The sequence below is a fragment of the Chaetomium globosum genome, genomic scaffold, assembly GCF_000143365.1.
Source record: "Chaetomium globosum CBS 148.51 scaffold_1 genomic scaffold, whole genome shotgun sequence".
Classification (NCBI taxonomy): domain Eukaryota; kingdom Fungi; phylum Ascomycota; class Sordariomycetes; order Sordariales; family Chaetomiaceae; genus Chaetomium; species Chaetomium globosum.
The window spans coordinates 1,212,966-1,238,414 of NT_165976.1; the positions used below are offsets into that span (position 1 = coordinate 1,212,966).

At 55.3% G+C, this 25,449-nt stretch overlaps 7 protein-coding genes across 7 annotated transcripts in view; 3 read left to right on the plus strand and 4 right to left on the minus strand.

Annotated features, from left to right (window-relative positions):
• Window positions 1-1,353, minus strand: part of CHGG_00397 (uncharacterized protein) — a gene marked incomplete at both ends in the record, with an annotated part of 2,371 nt that extends 1,018 nt beyond the window's left edge. The window contains 3 exons of the mRNA XM_001219617.1: window positions 389-468; window positions 541-1,128; window positions 1,195-1,353. Coding sequence (XP_001219618.1) covers window positions 389-468; window positions 541-1,128; window positions 1,195-1,353 — 827 coding nt within the window. The remainder of the gene's footprint in view (window positions 1-388; window positions 469-540; window positions 1,129-1,194) is intronic.
• A 3,473-nt stretch (window positions 1,354-4,826) lies between these two features.
• CHGG_00398 (uncharacterized protein) lies at window positions 4,827-7,049 on the minus strand (the record flags this gene model as incomplete). The annotated part of the gene is made up of 5 exons (XM_001219618.1): window positions 4,827-5,527; window positions 5,590-5,785; window positions 5,838-6,704; window positions 6,767-6,907; window positions 6,978-7,049. 5 exons carry the CDS (start codon window positions 7,047-7,049, stop codon window positions 4,827-4,829), a joined length of 1,977 nt encoding a protein of 658 aa, XP_001219619.1.
• Window positions 7,050-9,935: 2,886 nt separating this feature from the next.
• On the minus strand, window positions 9,936-14,824 carry CHGG_00399 (uncharacterized protein; the record flags this gene model as incomplete). Its single annotated transcript, XM_001219619.1, has 7 exons — window positions 9,936-11,053; window positions 11,109-13,201; window positions 13,251-13,387; window positions 13,460-13,702; window positions 14,096-14,302; window positions 14,644-14,693; window positions 14,797-14,824. The coding sequence occupies 7 exons, from the start codon at window positions 14,822-14,824 to the stop codon at window positions 9,936-9,938; spliced, it is 3,876 nt and encodes a 1,291-aa protein (XP_001219620.1).
• Window positions 14,825-15,332: 508 nt separating this feature from the next.
• CHGG_00400 (uncharacterized protein) lies at window positions 15,333-17,532 on the plus strand (the record flags this gene model as incomplete). Its single annotated transcript, XM_001219620.1, has 7 exons — window positions 15,333-15,614; window positions 15,668-15,762; window positions 15,827-15,851; window positions 15,970-16,039; window positions 16,218-16,442; window positions 16,506-17,076; window positions 17,475-17,532. 7 exons carry the CDS (start codon window positions 15,333-15,335, stop codon window positions 17,530-17,532), a joined length of 1,326 nt encoding a protein of 441 aa, XP_001219621.1.
• Window positions 17,533-17,882: 350 nt separating this feature from the next.
• CHGG_00401 (uncharacterized protein) lies at window positions 17,883-18,882 on the plus strand (the record flags this gene model as incomplete). Its single annotated transcript, XM_001219621.1, has 4 exons — window positions 17,883-17,955; window positions 18,043-18,138; window positions 18,233-18,426; window positions 18,514-18,882. The coding sequence occupies 4 exons, from the start codon at window positions 17,883-17,885 to the stop codon at window positions 18,880-18,882; spliced, it is 732 nt and encodes a 243-aa protein (XP_001219622.1).
• Window positions 18,883-19,339: 457 nt separating this feature from the next.
• Window positions 19,340-22,477, minus strand: CHGG_00402 (uncharacterized protein; the record flags this gene model as incomplete). The annotated part of the gene is made up of 10 exons (XM_001219622.1): window positions 19,340-19,542; window positions 19,598-19,657; window positions 19,716-20,145; window positions 20,270-20,535; window positions 20,585-20,703; window position 20,765; window positions 20,838-21,229; window positions 21,519-21,637; window positions 21,726-21,853; window positions 22,045-22,477. The coding sequence occupies 10 exons, from the start codon at window positions 22,475-22,477 to the stop codon at window positions 19,340-19,342; spliced, it is 2,151 nt and encodes a 716-aa protein (XP_001219623.1).
• A 547-nt stretch (window positions 22,478-23,024) lies between these two features.
• Window positions 23,025-25,077, plus strand: CHGG_00403 (uncharacterized protein; the record flags this gene model as incomplete). Its single annotated transcript, XM_001219623.1, has 4 exons — window positions 23,025-23,440; window positions 23,506-23,665; window positions 23,719-24,842; window positions 24,897-25,077. 4 exons carry the CDS (start codon window positions 23,025-23,027, stop codon window positions 25,075-25,077), a joined length of 1,881 nt encoding a protein of 626 aa, XP_001219624.1.
• Window positions 25,078-25,449: the final 372 nt, after the last annotated feature.

Sequence of the window (25,449 nt, forward strand, 5' to 3'; positions counted from 1 at the left end):
GAGCATGGTAAGAAATGAGCGTCCCATCAGGAACAGGGCAGTTCGCTCCAATCACGATGAGCCTGCTAATACCGAGTGAACCACGGAGGCGCCATCCTCTATCACGGCATCGTCCCAAATATAACTGTTCTCGATCTTGACGTTCTTCCCAATTTTGCATCGCCTCCCGATAGTGCTCCCCCGAGAATGGCGCTTTCCAGTTTTAGATTGTTGTCCCCTGTCCAAACTGCCGACTGTGTTACTTTGGCGCCCCTCTCCGCCACTACGTGGTCCTCGACAATAACTGCCGCCTTTTACTCTCCTGTATGTTTGCCCGTGGAGGAGATTGCTATCCGGAACAAACGGTAGTGTCCACCGCTCAAGTACATCCCGGCTGATACAATCGTACATTTGAAGGTTGGTCGCGCGCGCTGCATATCCGTCATCTAGGATTTCGGCGTAGAGCATCTTTCCGTTGAGCTCCCAGTCCTATAGCACGCCGTGAAGAAAGTTTTTCCTTGGTAGCTCGTAGTCGAAGCTCTCTGACCATAACGCCAATACGTCCGGGGTGCAGATATCGATACCGCAGTCGACAAGGTCGGTCCGAATCTCGAACTGGCCATGGGAGAATACGGCGGGATCCAGGTTGAGATAGTGCTCGCTCTGAAGCGGATGTGTCTCCTCGTACTGCAAGCACCGCCCCGTTGTCGGATCAACGATGAATACAGGTGTGATACCCCTCGCCTTTGCTGCCCGGTGGGGTTGCTCCCCAACGGAGCGCAATACCACGGTCATGCAGGCATCGCGGTTTGCTTCTCTCCTCGCGCGGTGCTTCGCTAGGGCGGTATCCAACTGGATATTCGATACCACATCGCCATGGACAAGGATGAAGTCACCTCCGATTATGCTCCGCTTGTCCAAATCGCGTAGGAAGTCGCCGATCGAATTCGCATCCGAAACACGGATGAACTCCAGAGAGGAGAAGGGTGAGATGACGCTCCCGGGGCTCCACCGTGTAGACTCGTTGATGTAGTTTTCGATGCTCTCTGAGTGGGTGCCGCAGTAGATGAAGACCTCTTGAACGCCGTTGGAGGCTAGAAACTCGAGAGTGTATTCAATCACTGGGACATTAACCAGTGGTAGGAGGCACTAGGATTTATGGGTTAGCTTTGCTATGAAACAGGAAAAGAAAGCCCGAGCCGGCTGAAGTCATACCCTTGGAGTCTCCAATGTGAACGGCTTGAACCTGTCCTGGAACGAGTCGGCCAGGATGACGGCCTGGAGTACATCCTCCCTCTTCTCGTCGGTGCCGGCCTTGGCGGGCTTCTTCGCCTTGCCCGCGGCAGCCCCGCCCTTGCCTCCTTGCTTGGACATTGGTTGCTCCCGGGATTCAATTCTTTGCCGAAAGTTTGCGTTGAAGGACAGAGCCGGATACTATTCTCGGTTTCAATTACAGAGTTTTGAGTGGCTGTTCTGGACAATCGAACCGGCAGTCACCTATGAGTCAAAGGCCGCCCAATTCGAGCTCCAAAAGTTCAATGGTGGGGTGCGGGGTTGGTCTGTGGCTGCAAGGCTGAAGGACAAGGCGCAAAGCACAGGCGGCAGCGACCAATGATGATGCCACGTCAGGGTTAGGGGAGCATGACCCTTTTCAACCCATATTTGTTCACGCACGTTGTCGTGGGAGGTAATATTGATCGTCAACATACTATGCATTATGTACTTATATGGCACGTACGAAAAAGAAAAAAAATACAGTTTAGGTTCAGTTTCAAAACCTGTATTTTAACTTTTTTTTTTCTTCCTGTCAACACCGAGTGCTCGTGTGGATCTGGGGTTTTACACAGCTTTGTTGAATCCGACAACCTCGCGAGAAGGCGCTAAGCCCACTTCGTACCATCCCACCCCACACTCACTACTCGGTAGGGAGTTAGCAGGAACGATTCTTCTTCGAAATGCCTTCATCACATATGTCCCTGTACTTGTGAAGCCTCGAAAGGTTTCCCATGATGGAATTGTTACAAACCGACTCGGTGCGACCGCGACAGCCAAAGCCCTGGGCCCACGTACCCACAGGATGCTGGGGACGCGCTGCCAACGCAGTCGAAACCTGCCAATCAAGGTTTTGGCAACGAGCATGCAGCTTGCCGTTCTGGACGAGCCGAAACCTAAGGTCCGAGATTGCGGCGCCCTGAAAGGCCCGGCCAGACCATTCCTCAGCATGAAAATCAACACACCACTTTTTTTCACCTTCCCAATGCGTCCGTCCCCAAGTCCAAAACTGGGGGGAATGAGAACCAACAAGCCAACTGTCGACAGAAGTGTGTGCTTTGGGTCGGATGACCTCATCGTCCACCTTAAACTTTACCGTGCAGGAGACATCAGAAGCGAAATGTGCACGTGGGCAAAAGAGGGATGTTTGTCAAGAAGGGGAATAACCAAATAACTTGGCGGTGTTTCTATAGCTATCGGCTTTTGTTCTCGTTGTGGCCCCGGTTCCGGTCTAAGACAGTCTCCCACTGCCTGTCTTTCTGCGCTGCCAGACAGCCAATACATCCATGATCCATGGATGGGACTGCAGACCTGCAGCAAGCAGAGGACGACGAGTGTCGCACCGTTTCACATGGATTTCGTTGTGATGACCATCGAACCATTCCTTCGAGACGATCATGGCCTTTGCGGCCACTTGATTTTTAGAGACCCTGTTGTTCAACTGCAACGGCGCGGCGGCCCAGCCCGGCCCAGCCCCAGCGCCGAGCGTCCAGAACGAGCCAGGCCCCATGAAAATGGGGGAAACCTGCATGATTACCGGCCGAGCTTACGTAGCGCCGTAACACGGCGGGAGCTTGAATTCCGTGCAGCACGCAGTTTTGGCGTTTCGTGACAAGCATCTCCGGAACATGACGGACAGGGACAGGGCTGATACGACGTGTATGCGCTCAAGGGGGAGAAGAAGAAGAAGAAGAAACGGAGAAGAAAAACAACACTCCCCTGTTTTTCCCAGAGAAAAGGTCCCTGTCTCCCGATTAGGAACACACACAGCCGTCATCCCTCATGCCGCCCACCAGTGACTCTCGCTTGCCTCACGAGATCGCAAGACTAAAGCAGCCACTAGCCGAACGAGCCAACGGCAGCGCAGAGTGGGCTACGAGCGCGAGCCGGCGAGAAACAACGCTCCGCTGTCAATTGCTACCGAGCCAACTACAGATCTGTACACACGGCGCTAGGTAGGGCTGGACCACTCCAGACCTCCAGTCCAGCCACGCTAAAGCAGCAGCCCCCATCGTCCAGCTCTAGGAAGTTCCCGCCCAGCAGGCGAACGGACCAGTCCGGGAGCCGGCACTATGGACGCTTGGTTTCAGAGAGGGCATATAAATAACAACCCGCTGCCTCCCCCCCTCTCTCTCCCTTCCGCGCGCGCGCCAACCGGCGGGAAAGCTTATCGTGGTTGCTTGCCCCGGGCGCAGTTTTGCCTGTAGTTAACTCTGTACATAAGGACGGACTTCCTTCCCGCCCAGACCTTCAGCTTCCCTTCCTACCGGGCGCACACCCACCACCCAAACCGGAGAGATCTGTCTGTTCTGGACCCCGGGCCCTGTTTCACCTTGCAACCACGAGCCTGTCCATCCCATGTCGGTGTTCCCGCTCTTCCCGCACTCGCGGTTGGTGACTGGGGGGTCGGGGTCGGGGTCGTGTGTGTTGGGTAGGGATGGTCAGGGTAAGGTGTGAGTGAGTGGACCGGGCTGGTGCCGATGGGATTCATACATATCCCCATCCGTGCCCGCCCGCCCTTTTTCTATTTGTTTGTTTTTCCTTCCTTTTCTCCCTGCTTGGCCCGGGATGTCCTCCTTCTTCTTTTCCTGCTCAAGGCTCGGCCACTGCCATAACGACAACCAGGCTATGCCTCCCTTCCTATCTCATCGCACTTGCGCACTTGTCGGCCAGGCACCACTGCAAGCATGAGCGTCGCCAGTCCTTCGGCCAACTACCCAGCCATTCCTCGCTCAAAGACCTCTCACACACTTACACCCCCCTCCACCCCCCCACCCAACCCGCCTCAAACCATGTGGTTACAGAAGGGGAGGTTCACGAAGAGCGCCGATGGTCCACTCCCGACCGACACCAACCAACACGCCGGCAGTCAGCCACCGCGAGGAAGCCACTTACGCACCTCGCCAGTCTCGACTCAGAGATCTTTCGAACTCTGAGCACACTCAGCCTCAGACCGCGTTCCCAAAAATGACAGCCGACCAAGACAACCCCGACGAAGACAACGGGGAGATCACACACCAGCGGCGGGCTCACGACAGAAATACCTAACCAACGCCTTCCATTACTCCTGTGGCCGGCACTAAACTACTGATCATACAGAGCCCCCAGGTCGACCCAGACCCGTTTCATCCCAAAACACTTGTTGGCCAGATCCCGATCCAACGCGTGCGCGCCATAGCATGCTATACGATACGCTTCGACGATATACCCAACGCCGAACCAAGCCGAACCAAAATGTCACCTCGCACCTCGTGGGTGCGGACTTACCCCTTTCATCCCCCCACCGCGCCAACCCCGACCCTTATTCGATTTGATGCGAGCTGCAAGCCCCCCCCCCCTCTGATACTAGAACCAAAAAAAAACTTTACCCAAAATTCGATGCAAAGGCCGGCTTCGAAGACCAGATTCGTCCCGACCCCCTTTTCACCGACCGATCGTCGGAAACTCACCAGCATCTTGCTACTTCACCCCCGTCCTCAGTGTCGACCAACTCCCGGACGCAACACTGAATACTCTACTAAGGGACGGACGGGGCAAACAACCACCGCTCACTTCTCGCTCAATGCATGCATGCATTATTGTTGCCCATATCCACCACCGGCGCCTTGCCCCGCCACGGGCCCGTATAGCCGCTGCCTCTTCTCGGGCCGTTCCTCAGTGGCGCTACCGGCGACCTGCATGCCCGCCATGCGCGCGTTCTCCGCCATTCCACGCATGGCTTGGGCCTGGGCCTGGGCATGAGCTGCCTGCGCCGCTTGGGCTTGTGCTGTCTGCACCACCTGCGCCTGTGCCGCCTGGGCTGCTTGCGGGCCAGCGACTTGCTGTGGCATTATGTACCCGGGATAACCACCCTGCTGGTGAGGGAGCTGGTGGTGCGGGTGATGCTGTGTTTGGGAGGGTGGACGCTGTGAGCCGCCCGGGGTGAGCACCATACCGCCGGGTCCGCTGCCGACGGCGTTCATGTAGCCGCCGGGGGTGCCGTCAAGGTTCGGTGCGTTCTGGTGCATCTGGCTCGGGGAGTGCCAGGACGAGACGGTGGATGGCGATTGGAGAGGAGTATTTTCAAATTTGACCTGGGGCATCCCCCCCATCGCGGCGGGGCCGAAGCCGCCCTGGTGGGGAGGGCCGTGTCCACCGGCGACGGTTTGGCTGAGGTCATCGCCACCGACGACGCCACCGGCGGATTGCGGGTCTTTGAGCATGCTAGGAAGATGCTTTCGGAGAATGCGAGCCATGCCCTCGCGGGTGAACGGTTTGGCTAGAACGTCGTTCATACCTGTGGGGTTGTTAGTTGGTGATCGGAAAAGGTGAGTTGTCCGTTGAGGGTGTAGGACTGACCGAACTGGAAGTACGTCGCGATGTCTTCCTGCCGGATATTCGACGTCATGGCCACCATGGGAACCTGCGGCACGACCATCCGAATCATGGCCGTGGCCGACACGCCGTCCATCCGGGGCATGATAATGTCCATAAAGATCAAGTCAAAGCGCTCCGCGCTCTGGTTGACGCTCTGGATAGCGGAAAGACCATCGCCCTGAGAGACGTGTTAGCCGTGTCCTGCTGTGAAATTATCTCCTATTACTTACGGCAGTGTCGACGGTACAGCCCATACTGGTTAGAAACTTGGACCCTATCCTTGCACACGTTTTATCATCCTCGACGAGTAGAATATGCGGCTTCTTGCCGTGCCACATGTTCTCCTTGAGCGGCGGGGTGGTTTGTGACGGAGCCTCCACCTGCATGTTGGGGTTGCTGAGGGGTCGGCTGTATGGAATATTATTGATGTGATCCGCATGAAAGGGATCGATGCCCGTCGTCTGTCCCACCGGGTACACCATGTGCCGAGGGTCGTTTAAGGGATCGACCATCGGGATACCTGGGCCAGGGGGACCGAACATGACAGAGGAGCCAGCCGAATCGGCCGGCGATCCGTTTTGGTTGTATGTCATAGACAGCCTCTCGAGCTCTTTGTCCGCTTGGACGTCCGGGGACACGCCGTTGAGAATTTCCCTGGCTCGCCGCAACTCGGGTGCCGGCTCGTCCGCCCCATCCGGCAAGAAACTCATCGCCCCTGCATGGAAGTTCTGACCTGCCTGGCCCGAGTGGCTAGACTGGGCCGAATGCCGGCTGTTCCGTCGGCGGTCCTCCACGTTGTTCAGATGCGTGATCAGCTCGTTCGATGCCTGGCTCTGGGCCCTAACCATCTTTTGCAAACTCAACACCTCGCTAACAAGCAGCCTATTTGTCTTTTCGAGTTCAAAGTACTGTTCTTGTAGCGCCTGTATCTGATGTTGGGTTGCCGTGAGCGACTCGCTCAAGACGACGATCTGCTGCGATGCTGGGAATGCATCATCGGCCGATGGGGCTTTCCTTTGGGCCGGTGCCTTCCTCCGAATGTTATCCAGATTGTCCTTCCCGTCGGCCCTGAATTCAGGATGCCGGAACTCCCATGCCTTTTCATCCCAACCGTTAGCACACACAAGCCTCTTGTCCAAGGACCGCCGAGGTAACCTACATCCCGCCCGTAGGGCGGTTCGCCGCTCTCCTCGTTATGCCTGACTTTATGGAAGTCATACTTGTTTAATTGGCGGACGAAGCTTGCGAAGTTGCTGTGTTTAAAGTGTTTCGGGAGGATGGTCTTGGTAAATTTTTCGTTCTGCCACCGATGATTAGTTATGAGCGCGCTCCCACAAGCGGGACGCCGTGCTTCCGGACCACAAGCGTACCTCTAAAACCACAAAGCTATCACCCTCGGCGTTCCATCGTACTACCGAATTGTACGTGGGATCCTCGAGCATTCTGCGAAGTCCTGGGTGAGTATGTGTTTCGGGCCAAAGGGGCGGGTAGGGGAGGTCGTTGCCGAGGATTCATCGTACTTGTAGAGTTTGCGCACCTAGGGGAGGGGGACGATGTGTTAGTTGCGCTGCACTTGATAATTCCATTTCAACATGTGAAGACGGCGGGACGGGGCTCACAAAGTCGCTGGAGTTGCTGGCGGCCGGCGCGGCGGTCGCGTCGCTTTCGGCGGGCGGCATGATTGCGGCCAGAATAGTTTGAATTTCGCACCCAAGCCGTCAATACCTCTCGAGGGCAGCGCAGGCGTTGCGATATGGTCAATGCAGTCGAGATAACTAAGACTGATAATGGCGGCCCGATATGGCTTGGCCGGTTGGATATGCGCAGGAAAGAGTCTGGAACCAGATAAGAAACAATCACAAGCAGAGGTGCACAGTTTGAAGATTGCCCCCTTCCAGGTTCTCTCATCCCCACAAGAGAGGAATGCGACTGCTTCCCTGGTCCGAGCTGCGAGTGGGCCCCAGTTTCCTGTTAAGGTCGCGTACCATAGGCCCGCTTCACGACGCAATGCACACGAGGCGGGCGGGTCGAGACTGGTGTGTACAGCTGTGTTTCTCGATCTACGAAATTAAATGTGTTGTTGTTGTTATTGTTGTTGTTGCCCTGTTCGTGCCGTAGACATGATCTGATGCAAACTATGGCCTGGGTTTGGCTTTTCGTTGATGGCACGAGTCATTTGGCAGGCCACAACGGGTGTGGGGAGCCGTCTTAGCGCTGCGGGAGCTGAACCGAAGCCGAGAGGGTGACTTTGGCCTGCAACAGCGGGGCGACGTCTAGACTCGGCGAATAGGACGTTACCTAAGATCACCTGTCAAGTTGGAATAATGCGGAACTGGTTCTTGGTGGAGGGAAACCATCGGCAAAGGAAAACGGGCAAAAAAGAAAAGCCCAACCTCCGTCGAGACCGCAGTTGAGGTTGCACACGCCACAGTTGACAGTTGACAGCCCCGGAGGCGAGGGCGACCGAATAGAGAGGTGGCAGGGCGAGCGTGGGAGGAGCGTGGGTGTGGGAAACAGCCCGAGCGGGGTGTGGTGTGAGATTCGACCTTTGTGCAGGACTCGACCCTGCAAGTGGAAACATGGTGCGAAAGTTGACGGGAGACAAGAAGAGTACACTAATCGCGAAGACCTGTTTTGGGCCGTTCTATTTTGTTATCTGAATATTTTCCTCTGTTCTACTGGCCCTCTCCGGGGATGATGCCCTCCGGGCCCTCGATCTCGATGGCGGACGTTTTGATCCCCAGATTTCCGAGTCGCAAAAGCGGTTTGTTCCCCCAAATCAATCTCGACGCGGTGGCGTCAACGTTCTTGGGTTGATGGTTGATGAGCTGCACAAGCAGGGTAGGACCCCTGAAGCCTGACAGGCCAAGATCCTGGCCTCTGGGCATGCAGCGCCCTCATGATTTGCTGCACTGGATCTTGGGCTGTGAACAGGGATGCTGGGAGCCGAGACCGACACCGAACTGATGAAGGCCGTTCTCGACTTCTTTCGACCCCAAAGCTACGGGAAAGCTTGAGGTAGGTAGCCGTTGAAGTGCTGAGAGGCTATAAGAGAAGTGGGTGATTCAAGTAACAACGCCCGAATTGATAAAACAAACAAACAACACCGCCCGATGTTAACAACCACATTCAGAGCATCTTCAAATCCCTGCCGCCTGGGTCCAGGAGTCATCATATATGTACACAGTACATATTTGACTAAGTTGCACTATATTTTAGGTGCTGAAGTATCTGCTTCTTTCGTCGTCACTTCAACTAGCCCATGACCATCCCCTCTTCCGGTCTTGACGAATATAAACAACATTTCGCATCACTTCATAACTCGCAAGAATCGCTGCCTCAACTCCCAGCACCGAATAATCAACCATCAGGCCACCTTAAACTTTGTGAACCAAATTGACCACCAAACTCGTCTCACCCGAACAACCAGCAATATTGGTCGGCCGTGCTGCCAAATGAGGTCTCTTCTTGCCGTGCTAACAACCCTCAACGCAACCGAACGCTCACCTGACCAACAAACACAACTCCCTCTCACCCCAAAACCCGTGCCGATACCCGAGCAGGCCGGGTGCTGGGAAGGCCGGAGGGCTCTGCGACCAGAAAAGGCAACCCGTGCTGCCACCGAACCCAGCAAGGATCGGCATACCTTCAATCCACAGGTTTTCAGCCTTTTTTTTTTCCTGGTTGCGTGTTTCCAACCGCCAAGACTCGTAGAGTGGAAGGACTCGCTGGCTTTGCCGGTTTCCGGCACACCGACAAGATCGAACGGAGCGAGCCCTTCCTTTCACCGCAGGCCACGGGTTGTTGTGGACCTCGACCGGGTATCCAACCGTGCCATGCCATGCTAGCCCAACCTTCTTAAATATGTCCAAAGACAAGAAGAGTTTGGCTAAGAATAGATACTTGCTCAAGGTAACATCGGTACGAAGTACCACGAAGACAAGAGTTCGGAAGCGGACAACAACTCCGCAACAACAGTCTCTCTCGTCTCGGCTGCTCGGTTCAGATCATGTCACCACACAGCAAGCAGGTAGTGAGTGCACACGCCAGAGTATGTATGCTTATGGTCGTCCGTCGCCCAGTGATACCAAATAGTGGTTGGTTATCAACAAACACTCGATCACACCTTTTCAGATAAACAATCGTTGCATTACCCACAAACGCCGTGCTATGGTGACCCTGTCTCTCTCTCTCTCTCGTCTTTACGTAAGATACAAAACCTACAGCAACCCAAAAAGACTGGACATCACCACCTCAAAAAGCAGAACCCAATCTTGATGCCTAATTTTTCATGTCCACCATCCACCTCCCTCTCCCTCCAACAGAATCTAATACCCCAGAACCTTCTGCCCCTTAACCTTCTCCTTCCCAACCTCAGCCCCCTGCGTCGAGAACGCACAGTATTTATCCTTGATCGCCACCACCTCGTATGTGCCCTCCTGGCTGGCCCGGATGACCTTGCTGTGCTCGTGGCTCACTTCGTGGCGGGTCTCCAGCACCTGGCTCTTCTGGCCCTTCCGGGCGTTGGTGCTGCGCGTGTAGGTGAACTCGAAGGGCGGGGTGCCCCAGAACTCGAAGAGGATCTCGACCTCGCCGCCCTCGTGGATGTCGACGCGGGCGTTGCGGCCCTGGCTGATGCGCACCGCCGGCATGGGGTGGATCGCCTTGGCGATGCGCACCGGCGCCCGGCACTCGCTGGCCTTGTCGGCGATGGTCGTGATGGCGAACTCGCCCGGCGACTCGGCCACGCGCCGGAAGTTGGTCGTCGGCGACCGCGCCTTGCGCTCCACCCCGTCGAACGTGTACCACACCTCGAACGGCGGCGTGCCCGAGAGCGTGTACGAGATGCGCTCGCCCACGCAGTAGTCTGTGCGCGTCTCGAGCGGGTAGATGGTGGGCGCCTCAAACATCTGGACCTGCACCGCGGGTCCGCCGAGCTCCGCCATCGAGTGGCAGCCGCTGCCGTCCTTGACGTCGCGGATACGGATTTGCTGCGTGCCGAGCCGGAGCTGGTGCCGCGGGATGCGGATTTCGTACGTGTGCGAGTTGATGGCCGGCGTGCGGTAAATCTCGGGCACTGCAGCGCTCTGGTGCTTGAGCTCGATCTCCAGCGCGAATGGGGGGACGCCTGTCAGCGCGACCGGGATGCCGTCTTCGTTATCCTGCTCTGACTTGCAGTACTTGAATGTCTGCCCGGGCTTGACGAAGGCCGCGGACGGCTTTCGGTTCACCTTCTGTTTGACCACCAGCGGCTTGAAGTGGCGGGCGCTGCTATACAAGTGGTCTTCCAGAGCGGTGAATTTGTATTTGTATGTGCCTGCCTTGGACGTATCCGCCTGGATAGTCTCCTTCCCAAGGGTGGCGTCGAATTTCCGCTTGCTCAGTGCGCTAGACCCTTGGAGAGGTTGATGGCGGACCTCGTATTCCACGGTGTATGGGGGTGTTCCTTAGCACGTCAGTTTTTCATGTCACTCGAGCCTTGGAGGTGTCGGGTGGCTTACCTTGCAGAGCGACTTCGAAGCCCGACACGTCGCCCTCGCAGACATCTTCCAACACGAAGCCGCCGTCTGTCTGTCTAACGCCGTGTGACAACGGCACAGCCATTTCGGGCCGAGGGTACCAGTCGAGCTCAAACTTGGATGCCTTGGCGTCAACGACTCCGTGACACTGGTTATCCCAAACATCCGTAATTGTGTAAATGCCACGGGTATCGACGCCGAGAAACCCGTTGTCGCTCCTAACCGTCCGCTCAAAAACCTTCGGATTGTCTTCCGGCCCGTCGTTGGTGTTGGTGTAGAAGATTCGCCATGGCCCTTCCCCAGTAAGGCGGACCGGGAGCTTCGCCGTTGCACCCTCGACAGCCAGCATCTTTCGCTTGCCCTCGACTTGACCAAAAGCAGCGCGTGGGCTCTGGCGCCTCACAGAAATCTTGAGCTCTTCCTGCAAGAAGTTTCTGCAGCCTCTCTTATCCTGGACACTCGTCAAACCCAAGGTGTACTCGCCGCCTTGCGTCAACGGCTTTGTCTTGATTTGATACGTGTTCTCTTGAATATTGGTAGCCTTGTGCTGCTTCCTTTTCCCGTCGTGGATGATCTCCCATTCAAGCGTGAATGGGGCGTCGCCGAGGAGCAGAATTTCAGTTGTGACCTCATCGCCCAAGCAGGCGCTCACCTTGCCCGATCTGTGTTGGATAAGGGCCGACGCTGCCGGCTTGACGTCCTGTTCTAAGACATACTCGGATCCGGTGAGCCTCCGGCCCCTGTTGTAAATGTCGTCGCCGATGTGGGTGAAGATGTACTTGTGATGTCCGGCAACGCGGGGGATGAGATCCATCTGGTATCGCAGGCCAGGAATGTTGATCCTCTCAGACCGACGATCGCCATTGGAGATAACGTCGTATCTGACAACGAAAGGCGGTGTTCCGATCAAATCCATGTCCACGCGCAGGCCGATCGAATTACCGGCACATGTGTCGGGGATATCCTCGGTGCGCAGGGTGACTTTGGGCTCGAGAGGGTTAAGTAGCAGGCAAGAAGAGGGCTCTTGAACTTCGCCCTCACACGAGCTGGCAGACACGGACTTCAGAGTGTACAGACCCGGGGCGGAAATGGACGGCCGGTCACGGGCGTTCTTTGCATTGTACGTGCCCGTAGTGACAACATCTCCGTGGTCGCCGCTTTCAGTGAGGGTATCGATGGGTGAGAAAGTCCAGGCTAGCGTATGTGCTGTGACGTCGGGGGTCTGGCCAGCGATCTTGAAGCGGACGGGCAGCTCCTTGGATTCACCCTTGGCAACCTTGAGCGGTCTCCTCAAGTCGCAGCCCTCGAGTCGTACCTGTGGGCGCTCCTTGACAACGAAGTTTTGCACGAGATGCTTGGGCTTGGGCTTTGCATCCGGGTCCTCGACTGAAGACTCATACTTGACGAGGTTCCCGAATCCGTCTTGGACCTCGTCTACAGAGTATTGCCACTCTCCGCTGGCGTGCATGGATTCGTTGAGGCTGACAGGCACCCGCTGTGGCCTGGCCCAAGAGATATCCTCGTCATCCAGACTGATCATACTCGTCGAACGCAGGGCACCAAGAGGGGACGTGAAGCCTTCTGGCTGCAAGCTCTGGAAATGGAAGCTGTGGTCCTTCCCGTTAATTGTACGGCTGTACTTGATCTTCAGTGGCGGCGTCCCCTCAACTCGAAGGGAGAGGTCCGAAAGATCGCCCACGCAGCGTCCTTGCGCGACAGAACCGACCCAGGCCTTTGGGCAAGGCACGACGAACGTTTGAGGGTTTTGCCGCTGAACCTCTAGCTTGTACTCATCGAGGACCCGTCCCAGCTGGTAAACGCCAGGCTTCTTCACCAGGTAATCGAATTGAACCACGCTTTGGACCCCCTCCTGGCTTTCCCGCTTCGCTTTGCGTTCAATGTCCCGGATTTGCACCCTTGACAGTTTGATGGTCTCCTGCTGGTTCGTTTCAAGGTCGGTGCGGATGAGCTCGACTTCAACCGGAATGGTGGCATTGAAAAATATGGGCAATGGCACCGTCTTACGGTCGCCACCCAAGCAGAAGGGGTGAAGTTCAGGGTTCAGCACAGCGGAACTAACACGGTCAGCTTCTAGCGAAAGAGGCCGGGGGGCCTTCTACTTACCCTTCTGGGAGAATGTTGATGACTTGGCGACCCATGATCAACGAGGAATTGTGTAGAATATTGGACACCTTCACATTGTGTTCCGAGATCGCGAGCTCGCGGTCGTAGAAGACTTTGACGAAGCCGAGGATCCATACCTGCCAGGGAAACTGCATAACCGTTAGCACGCTTGCGATTCACAGCGTTGAAGACTTCTCGGGACCTCATACTCCGATATTAAACATAAGCAACCAGTCGAAAAGGGCATGGAAGAAGAATGCCACAACCACGAACGACTGTGACAGCTCAAGCCATGGTATCCTCAGCTCTGGTAGGCCAAAGAGAAAGGCGCAATCTATTGCGATCCATTTCAAAAAGAGCCAAAAGGACTCCGTGTCCTCCTCCACCAACTGTGCCCAGTCGTAGAACTTCCAGGCAAAAAGGGCGACATAGAAGCCAAAGGCGTAGAGACGCTGTGTCGGGGCATCGAGTATGTGTAGCGGGACTACGGGCGCAGAATTCGCTGCTGCTGGCGTCCCTCGCTGGGGGGCGACTGGTAGAGTGCTCGTACGATTTGTCGAGGAAGCCGGTGCCCTTGCAGGACCTCTTTTTGAGGTTACCTGGGGCGTCTGTGGAAAGGCGCCGATGGGGGATTCGCCGCTCATGGCATGCCGAGTTGGGGGGGTCTCGATTGTGTCTCTGAAAGAATGTTGAGAATCCGCCGAGCAATAAAGAAAATTGTGTTGCTCGTTCGTTTGTTCGTTTGTTCGTTTGTTCGTTTGTTCGTTCGTCGAGATCTGGGGGTTCTGCCCCGGGTTCGATCGAGCTTGTCGAGAACACAAAAGAAGTTGGTGATTACGAGGCACGAGCCAGGCCAGGAACTGGAGTAGTAGCTGACTGGGTATTATTGATTCGTCGGTGTTCGTTGTTGGAGTCGCGGTGTAGCTCTCGCTTCCACTCGTCGCATTCTGCTCGAGTTGCAAGCCAAAATTTACACTCAACTTGTTATCGCTGCACGTCGAGACGCGCTCCAGTCTGTGCCGCGCTGTGGTTTGTTGCAACGAGGCAGGGGCCTGTTCCCGGTGAACAGTGCTGGTTGTCATTGGCTGATTGGCTTTCAGAGCTCCGACAGAGCTCCACTCTTTGGATTGAAGCTGCTAAAGACGAACCAGCTCCGTCCACCTTGTCCACCGGTGGACTCTACACAATAAACGAGAGACTAGCATCATTTCTCTCAGGGAAGCTCTTCCCGTCCTTGAATTGCTCGACGTGCCCATGCCGGGACTGCGCTTCGTGACTGCTTTCCATGTACGATACTATCGTAGCACTTACGTAAATTGAGGTTGACTTTAAACCAGGCCATTATCGTCTCTCAAATCAGCGGGGTATGTAACTATTGTGCTTCGACACCTACAATAAGGTAACTGCTTGATTCCAATTCAACATCAATACAGCTCTTGATATCTCAACAATAACACATAAAAAAAGCAATTTAATCGTTTCTCTTGAACTTGGACTACGAGATCACTCGATTATAAGCGTCGGGTCAAAGTATATCGGTTCATACCTTCGCTTTCTCGCTCACACATGTGCATTTTCACCACCAATCCAACCCAGTCCCCAAATACCTACCATAGGTATCTACCACTCGCTCTTCTGCAGTGAGTGAATGCTCCCTCCACTCTTGTCACATTAAAAATTTTCAACTAATTCTGGGAAAGGAAAACCAGAACCTTTTAATGGTCCCGCTTTTCACAAGTGATCAGAAATTTTGAAGAACGGGTGGCTTGTGTGGGTGGGCTTGAGCTTTCAAGCAAACGCAGAACACCCCGGTTGTACTTGACCACATCTTCGCACCCTTCAACTTCGCCATCTTGAACGAGATGTGCTGAGTGGGAGCGTGGTGAGTATCAAAACAACAACACGCGCGTGGCGCGTCATTTCTAACCGAATCAATACCTAGTATCCCTTCTACCACGTCTCTACGACCTCCTAGGACCCGGATCAGACCACATCCGCTCCGCCGGTATCTTCCTTTCGCGGCGCCTTTTATACAACGTTTTTAGAATGGCACAAAACCAGACTAAAGACACCCTCATCGAGATGGCGACTCCGGGGAGAAACACCGACGTGGGTTCCCCCCTTCCCCTGCGGCGGTCCGGTCGCCCACGCAAAAGGCGATCCGATCATTCAGAAGATGCCGACTACAACAAGGAACCATTGGCTACCTTGCGTCCCTCGACCGAAACTAGGCGGAATCCCAAGCGGCGGGCGGCCCCGGAGGCGTTTGATATGCCCGACAACCTCCTCGAGGCATCTCTGGGACCTTGGAAGGAGAATGAGCAGGCTGAGTGGGCCAGCTGGATCGAGCTGGAATCCGATCCGGTCCGTTCTTCTTTCCTTTGCTGTCTCTAATATCACGAGCTCACAATTTACAGGCTTTTTTCACAGCTATCTTGGGTCGCATTGGCGTCAAGGGAGTGAAAATAGAGGAGGTGCTCTCGGTCGATGAAGACACCTTAGCCACCCTGCCGTTAGTTGCGCCCTTGGGCCCAACATACGAAGGGCGACTCAGCTGACTTTCCTCAGTTCTCCAGTCCACGGCTTAGTATTTCTATACGAGTATGTCGCAGAAGAGAGCGCTGAGGCCACGGAGACAAGCCGTGATGTATGGTTCGCGAATCAAGTCAGTCACTCTCGTACTCCCCGCTGTGCGGTATGTTGCTGACAACCAACATAGACTACCCATAACGCATGCGCCACTATTGCCTTGCTGAACATTATCATGAATGCGGAAGGCCTAAACCTCGGTGAGGGGCTTCGCAAGTTTAAGGAAGAATCTAAAGACCTATCCCCACCGCTGCGAGGAAACATGATTACCAATAGCGCTTGGATACGGGTGGCTCATAACTCCTTTTCTCGGTTAGCAACAAACTAATGCTCATAAGCCCCCCCATCCCCCTGGACTGACATTCTACAGACGGTTAGACCTCCTCAACGCCGCCCTCAGTCTTCAAAACGACGTAGACGCCGAGAAGAAGAAGAAGCGGGCCAAGGCGGCCGCTGCGAGACAGAAGAAAAGGAATCAACAACGGGCGAAGTCTAAAAGCGACAAGTCCTCCGATGGTTCCGCCTATCATTTCATCGCGTTTGTCCCGGTTGGGCAAGAGGTATGGCAGCTGGACGGTCTTACTTCAACGCCCGTCTGCATCGGTATGTCGCCAAGTACCCTACCCACGTTTCTTTCACCACGTTTCTAACATGGCATCACTGTAGGCGAATACGGTGAGGACCAGCACTGGACCTCGGTTATGCGCCCCGTCTTAAAGGAGCGAATGATGCGGTACGAGACCGAACGGCTTTCCTTCAGCCTTCTCGCACTCTGCGGCGACCATCTAGCTTCTGTTCGTCAAAAGCTGGCCGCCAACATCCGCAGCTTAGCAGAGCTCGAGGCCAAGCAGCATCACGACCCTGGTTGGGAATCCAAAACTACCCAAGATATCATCCGTAACCCCACCGACGAACGCCTCTCATCCTATCAACTCGACGAGGGGGATATCCAAGCCGTGCCCGAGAGCGAGATTAAAAAAGCGCCCTTGAAACCGCAGGAATCTTCCTATTCTGGCCCCTCCTCTTCGTCCGTTTCTATCTCCGGGCCCCCTCCCCCTTCACCCGCTTCCTCGACCATTAACGGCAGTGGCCGCGAGGCGATCGATGCTGCCCTAAAGCTTTGGGTAGAACTCGGCGCCGAACAGAAGCGCATCGTGGAGGAATACGACAAGGAGGTTAGGATGGCCGGCCAGGACTCGCTTGGTCGCACCAAGGACTACACAGCAGCCGTGCACGAGTGGGTTGGGAAGCTGGCCGACCACGGGGTGTTGAAACGGTTGCATAGGGAAGTGCAGGATTAGAATGGGAAGTTGTGCGCTGTGAGGAGAGATGGAGGTGAGATTTCCATGGTGTGGTTGGCAAGGGCTGGGTACTGGTCCAATGGTTTGACGGCCGTTGAAGGTCATTCAAGGGTTATTTTGAGGCGTTTATGGCATGGTAATACCGAGGGGATCCGTCTTCTCTTGGTCTTCTCTTGATTTAGTTTGGGAGAAGCCACTGGTGATTCAAAAGGCCACATCCCAGTCGTCGATGCTGGGCGCTGTTGGAAACGTGGCCGTGTGTTTTTTCGACGTATCCTACATAATCAACCTGGCAATACGACGAAAGCTGATGTGAATTGAAGCTTACACGCAGAAGAGCTGCCCAGTCGAATTGTAACAGCAACGCTGGCGTGGAGTTTCCCATGACGTAATTACCAAACGAAACACAAACCAAGGCGGTCTGGACCTTGCTGGGCGGGAAAATGACGGCATTAACAGGACCCCTGCTGCCGGTAAGCTTTCCGCGCTAGCGGGGGTCTCCAAAACTCACCAACAGCAGCAGGTTCGGGGACACAAGACATCTCCGGCGTCACCAGTTCCCACGCCCGAAGGTTGGAATTGCGGCCCTGCCTCGAACAGAGTTCCAACCCACGAAAATAAATCATCCACGCTTAGCGTCGCCTTCCTACTTCATCTATTGACGCCTGGAAATAAACTCGAAGTCGAAATTGCCCAGGAACGCAAACCAACCAGCGGTCGACAAACCGCCGCCGCCGACGACATGTCCAAACGAACCAGCGCGTCCGCCGCGAATGGCGTTGCCTCAAAAGAGGGCGCCCGACTTGATCTGCCGAGTATGTCGATTCGTTCACCAGCCTGTCGCGTCCGTGAGAAGAGTGTGGGAGCGGAACAAACGACCTGGTAGTTAACGCACACCGCAGCATCGGATAAGCAGAAGATCCTGCTCTCGACCGACGCCGGACACTTCTCGCTCATCCGCGCGTTGCATTTGGCAGATCTCATCACCGAGATGAACGGTGAGTGACCCCCGCCGGGTCCCCGACTTTATAGGGACACATTGGAAGCAGCATGAAAAACGGATGGGAGCTGACCAAAGTACCCCCGACGTAGGCCTCTGCGGTATCCTCTCCGTTTTCTCGTCGATGCGCTATTGCGTTGGCGACTCGGCGCAACACGGCAACCTCTGGGCGGCCCTCTCCCTCCTCCCCTTCGGCCTCTTCTTCGACTTCCTCGACGGCAAGGTGGCACGCTGGAGGAAAAAGAGCAGCATGATGGGGCAGGAACTCGATTCCCTCGCCGACCTGGTACATACATCCCCCCTCCCCTCTCCACCGCACCGCACCACACCGCACCGCACCCCCTACTAACCAACAACCTCCCTCACAAAACAGATCTCCTTCGGCGTCGCCCCCGCGGCGGTGGCCTTCGCGATCGGGATCCGCACGCCGCTCGACCACCTCTGCCTGGGCTTCTTCGTGCTGTGCGGGCTGACGCGGCTGGCGCGGTTCAACGTGACGGCGGCGGCGATCCCCAAGGACGCGACGGGCAAGGCGCGCTACTTCGAGGGCACGCCGATCCCGACGACGCTCGGCCTCGACGCCCTCATGGCCTGGTGGCTGTCCAACGGTTGGATCCACGATGCCCTGCCCGGCGGCGTGTGGTTCGCCGGCTCCGCCTTCGAGCTCCACCCCGTCGTGCTGCTGTTCATGGTCCACGGGTGTTTGATGACCAGCAGGACGATCCATATCCCCAAGCCGTAGGCGCAAAGACATGGGGGGGAATAGATATGTACACTCAGATATGTATGTATGTTGAATGGTCTTGGGATTTGGGTTGACGTTGATTTTGGGAATTGGGGGTGAAGATTGGTGGGGGCGGGTGAGACAGGTTAGAACGAGCGAGCATATGTATATCTTATACTCTCATAGCGAAAATGCAGTGGATTGGATGGGGATTGCGGGTGGTTCATGGCTTGGTTGGGTTGTGCGGGCATGGGGTTGGTTCGGTATTTCGTCAAGAAGCAATAACTGGCGTACAGCTACACTTCGCTTCAACATCAAGGCATGATGCATGGGCATTGCTGCTTTTTGAGAGCGTACTAAGTGAAGGGGGCAGGACAAGTTATCACGCCGTTTTTCTGCGATATTTGAGGCGGGCTATGAGCGGCGCATAAGCGCCATTTCATAACATTTCCTGAGTTATTCCTCTAGATTACACCTAAGCCTTCTTCGCCTCCTCCTCCTTCTTGTGAGGGAAGGGGTTGTACATCCCCCGGTCGGCCTTGAGCTTGCGCAGCTTTTCGATCGCATCCTCCAGGTCGACGGGCACGTCTCTCGCCTGCGTCGAGGTGTCATCGCGGTAGCGGATGTTGACCTTGCGGTTGCGCATCTCGTCGTCACCAACCACGAAGCAGAAGTTATCTGGAATAGTTAGCGTTTCCGGGCCTCAGGTCAGGGAGGGGGGAGAGCCACTCACATTGAGCCAGCTGGCCGTTGCGGATCTTCTTCTGGAGGGTGTTGCCGCTGCTATCGACATCTAGAAAATGTCAGTCGTGGTGAACAAGACTGACCGTAGGATCAGACGGGGCACATACCAACGTGGAAGCGCTCCTTCTTCAGAAGTGCAGCCACCTCCTTAGCGTAGCCCAAGAAGCCCATGCCGACCGGGATGACAATAACTTGACGCGGAGACATCCAGTACGGCCACTTGCCAGCAAAATGCTCGGCTAGAATAGCGGTGAAACGCTCAATGCTGCCAGCCATCGCGCGGTGGATCATGACCGGTCGCGCACAGCCAGGCGCAAGCGGCTTCTTGACGAGGAGTGGCTTCTTCTTCTCCCTTCCGTCCTTCTTCTCCTCGGCGGTACCGTCGGGCACTGGGGCGGGGACTGGGGCCGGGGCCGGAGCCGGGGCCGGAGCCGCGTCTTTCTTGTCCTTCTGCACGCTCTCCGCAGTCTGGTACTCAAGAGAGAAGTTGATAGGCTGCTGAAAGTCAAGTTGAATGGTGGCGCATTGCCATTGCCTCTGTAAAAAGTGTTAGTAGTCGTTTGAGGGCACTCGTGCACAGTAACCTTACGTTGAGACAGTCCTATTGAGGTCCTTGGTTAGCATTCAAGAATCCACGATAAGTGCCTTGGAGAATACATACCAGGACAGCGATATCGACCTTAGGCCCATAAAAGGCGCCATCACCAGCGTTGAGCTCCCAAGTGACACCCTCGTTTGCAGCAGCAAACTCATTGAGGGCTTCCTTGAGGCGGGCCTCAGCGCTATCCCAGGTCGAAATCTCACCCATGAACTTGTCCGGGCGAGTGGACAGCTTCAGCTTGAATGTGAGACCCAGCATGCCATAGAAAGAGCTCATGAAGTCGAAGAGATCGGCGACCTCCTCTTTGATCTGGTCCTCGCGGCAGACTAGAGCAAGTCAGGACGTGGGAACTAGCGATAGAAAGGCGAAACGTACAGATATGGGCATCGTCTTGCTGGAACCGCCTCACTCTTGTGAGGCCGCTCAGTGCACCGCTGGCCTCATTCCGATGAAGGACGCCAAAGTCGGCAAGGCGCAGCGGCAACTCCTTGTGACTCCGTTCCTATCGCGGATAAATTAGTAACCCCAATACCGTCGTGAAAACGGTTTGCTTACCCTGTGGCGGAACATCATCGCATGGGCTATGACTTGTTAGAAACTGCAGAAGAAAGTGTAGACGACGACATACCAGGGCAGTTCATGGGCTTGAGGCCAAATTGTTCCTTATCCACATCAAGCAGGAACATGTCCTCTTTGTAGTGAGCCAAGTGACCCGATTGCTCCCAGAGGGAGACATTGAACATGTTGGGGGTCATGACTTCGTCGTAGTCCCGCTTCCAGTACTCTTCACGAATGTAGTCCATGATAGCGTTGTTGATGCGCATTCCGTGTGGCAGCCACATCGCGGAACCTGGCGAGGACTCCTCAAAGTAAAAGAGCTCCTGCTGTTTCCCGATCAAACGGTGATCGCGCTTGGCAGCCTCCTCGAGGAACTTCTTGTGAGCGGCCATCTGCTTCTTGTCAGGGAAAGACACGCCGTAGATACGCTGCAGAGAGTCGTTGTTGGCATCGCCAAGGAAGCTTCATCAGCGTTAGTTTCATGGGGGTCAGATCCAAGGCTCATGTCTAGTAGCAGAATGACATACTACGAGGAAGAGTTCTTCATAATAGCAAAGGCCTCAATCCTGCTGGTATCAGGCACATCTGGGCGGGGTCAGCTTCGTCTAAGCACGCATTCCCGCCATGGGGGAGTGAGAGCACAGATTGAGGCCGGTCAGAGGCGGGCTAGCTTACGGGGTCCACGGCACAAATCGCTGTTGCCACTGCGTCAGCACTTCTGAGGGTTGGGTACCATACTAATCCGACTCACATTAGGGGGCCGTTCCTGTAAACGGTGGTTCTTGTGCCATCCGCAATCTTGTCATTGATGATGTGAACCTTGTAGGGGTTGTAGGCGAACATCTTGAGTAGGTTCTCTTTGCTCATTTCCTGTTTCGCATGTGAGCCGTATTGAACCGGACGGTGTGTAGAAAGAGACGGAGCCGCTCCTTGAGGGGAGTGCCCTCCCCGAACATACCAGTCTCTGGAAGGGCTGCTTCTCCTTCACAATCTTGGTGACGATGCTCTCGAGGGGCGCCCAATCAGTAGACTGCACAGCAGCGCCGCCTGGCAGAGCCATTTCGTAGTAGAATCCATTATCGACCGCTGTATTGTAAAACGATTAGAAGGATGGTGAGGATTTTTCGGGGCCTGGGTCGAACGTACGAGGACCAATGCACAGCGAGCAACCGAACCTCCGCTCGCAAGCCTCGCCGAGGATATGGGCGCTGGAGTGCCCTAGAATACCACTTGTTAGCCATTTCCTTGGCCATGATATTCTTCCCAAGGTCCCTTACAGAAAACAAATTTGCCCTGATCGTCGTTGAAGTCGAGCAGTTCCAGCTTGCAGCTTTTCTCAATTGGGCGCTCGATATCCCACAGGTGCTCCCCATCTATCCTTGCGACAACGGTACGCTTGTACAAGCTGTTGGAGATGCCCTTGGCGATGTCGGCTGGGGTGGTCTCGTATGCTTTACCGGGCTTGACGGTGCCGTCGGGCATGGTAATCAAGATCTCATCGCGGGGCTTCTTGGCGAGTTCTTCTTGCTGCTCCTGGTACAATCGGTCGAACAAATCGAGGCGCTCCTGTAGGAAGGCCGGGGCTGGCTGCATCTCGAGAGGGCCAGTGTCGGCGGCCGCTGCCGCTGCCGGGGCTTTCTTCTCCTTCTTTGGCTTCTTATCGCCGCCGCCAATGGCGGCCTTTTGCAAGGCTTCGGTGACCTTCTCCATTGTGCCTATTCGAGGGGGATTCGGATTGTTGAAATTCGGCAGCAAACAATCGAAGTGCAGGTTTTGTAACCCCTGAAACCCGACCGTGAGTCACTTCAGACGACCGGGAGAAGTACCACTCAGGCAGTGGGCTATGGCGGGGTCTGAGCCGAACGGTAAATTTGTTGCGAAACGGTGCACTACCCCGCGATCGATAAGAGACCAGGACATTTGGCCAAGGATCAGCGCATCTGGGCGCATGTCACAGCGGCCAAGCCGGGCTAAAAAGCTCGGGCCACATGGTTACACTGTATCGTCAGTAATTGGTGAATGATCCAGGGACGACGGGAGAAACATCGAATCGGTCTCGAGGCCCATATCCGTCCCTCCAAGGGTCCCGCCCCCCTCCTCGCCGGCCCGTCCCTGGTAGCAATCCTTCCACATACATGCTATAAGCAACCCCTCCCGCCACCTTCGGCCTCTGACCAGAGCTTTCTCGACGCCCGAAACCACGAAATCATCACAAGCAACCCCGCGAAGCACGGCACTTCTGTGACGCAATCACGCAATGCGCTCCTCGCTTGAGGACGTCCCTGACGAGATAATCCGCCATATTCTGCTCTATCTACCGCCGGAGCACACGATCCAGAGCTTTCAGTTGGTCTCGCGCCGATATCATCACCTTTCGAACGAGCCCCTTCTCTGGCGATGGCACTGTCGAAGCTCGTTTCGCTTCTGGCACCCCGAACATAGGCTTTCAGAGAAGCTTGCGGCGCTCGCGTCTGCGGTGGACTGGAGGGGGTTATGGGTTACGAGGAAGCAAAGGAACGACAAGGCGGCGCGGTTATTGGACGGCGTGATCGCAACAAAGGTCGGCCAGCTCAAACGGATGCAAGGCATTTGCGAGCTGGGCTACGATGTGAAAGACTTCCTACTGGAGCAGTGTCATGTCGATGATGACGCCGAAGATGTCCTGGCAAGGAGGTACGAGAGCTATTTTCATCCGGATCCGGACTCTCAAAACCCAATCATGGCTAAGCCCCGTGCAGGTACTACGCGAACTCGGCATTGGACAGCATACATAGGGGGGCGGCGGTGGAATTGTGGTCTCGGTATCAGGGCCGAGCACTGAGCTCTGAGGGACTTGATACTGCGCTGGGTGCGTTTGATATGTTTGTGTTGCACGACCGGGAAGAGGACCTCGATTACGTATGTTTACGTGCGAAACAACCGTTTAAAACCCACAGCTAATGGCTTGATAGGTGGTACGGACGCTTGATAACCTCGCCGACCAGTTCAGGACCGAGCACCCGACCTTCGAAGATCTATCCACCAGAGAGAAAGCTCTCTCCCTCGTCCGCTGGTTAAGAGCAAATAATCTTACCGGCATGGACAACCCTGAAATCAACTACCGTAACCTCAGGAACTGCTTCATCGGTCATGCCCTGTCTGAAGAAGACCACCCTTCCCTGCCTATCATATCGAGCGCCATCTTCACCTGTATCGCCGAGCGCCTGGGATTGACCGCTTTTTGTCTCGGCTTTCCCAACCATGTTCACGCAGCAGTGTACGCCCCGGCCGGGATGGATCTGGACGGAGGAGAAACGGATGAATCAGATGGGGAAAAGAAGCGAATGTGCTTGGACCCGTACGGATCTGACCAAGAGGTCACCCTCAGAGACTTACGGCTTAGGCTTGTCGAGTTTGGCTGGACACAGGGGACCGAGGCCTTCCTCACGCCGTCACCCGTTCCGATTATCGTGCAGCGGACGGCACAAAATATCAAGTCTACTTACGATTCAGTCCGCGATCTCGCAGATAACGACACCTTGGGGGCTGAGATGAAGCGCTTGCGGAGTGGCTACCCTGGTTTGAACATGGATGCAGCGAGATACGCTTCGATGTGGGCAGAGCTTCTGATGAAGCAAACATCTAGCTTCCACTGGGACTCGAACCTCGACTCCTTCCTTCAAAAATTTACCTTATCCTGGAGCGAGGACGTCTGGATAGTCAAGAAGTACCTTGTACCCCTATACGACCAATTCGTGATTTCGCAGCCGAACCGCCGGCCGCGAAACCCCTGGCACAATGTACACGAAGCCCTCGGCATGCTAGAGAACCTTGATAAAAGGATACCGGAGCTCAGCCGGCGGTACACGGAAGACATAACGGCGCGCGTCCGCTATAAGATCGGCCAGGTCTTTCGTCATCGGCGGTACGGTTACATTGGTATCATCAACGGTTGGGCGGCTATGGGCAGCGCCAGCCTTCCGATGCCGCATTATCTCGACGCTGCCGAGGCTGAGGAAGAAGGCGACGTGTTTGATCCGACAGAGTCGGTGCATTCGAGCAGGTTGGGGCCGCAGAGGACGTATTATACCTGCCTGTGGGTTTTGCTCTTGCAATCTCGAACTGTGGCGCTGTACTGACAATACCTGAGCTCACCCAGGAAGACTACCGTTGACCGGCTGCGTGTGGCCCAGGATAACGTGGTTATCGTCACGGACCCTAACGTCATCTCGGACGACCTCATGTTCGTGGCGGGAAAGTTCTTTCTGCGATTTGATCCAGAAACTTGCACATTCGTGTCGAACCTCAAGGAGTACTACCCCGACGACTGATTGACGACTAGAGTAATGAGTATGCTATGCAACGAGTTATCTTTGGCAATCTTTGGATTGGGAAGCACTGTGTATGAGTCCGCCCGACACCATCGCCGCAGGCAGGGATATCATTGTGTCAAGGGGCGTGAATCACAGGGACATTGACGGGGCGGCCACATCATACTTGTTGTAGTCGAAGTTGGATCGCGGGCGTGGAAATACCAGGCAAGTACCATAATCAACCTTTCTAATTTAAAGAGTGAAGCGTGCTGTGCAACGTTTGTACCACCACTGTTCATTACCCCGATCATGCTACTCTTTCCGGGGGCTTCAGGAAGCGAAGCAATCACCACCCATTATCTTTTCTCCATCTTTACTCAAATCTCGTTG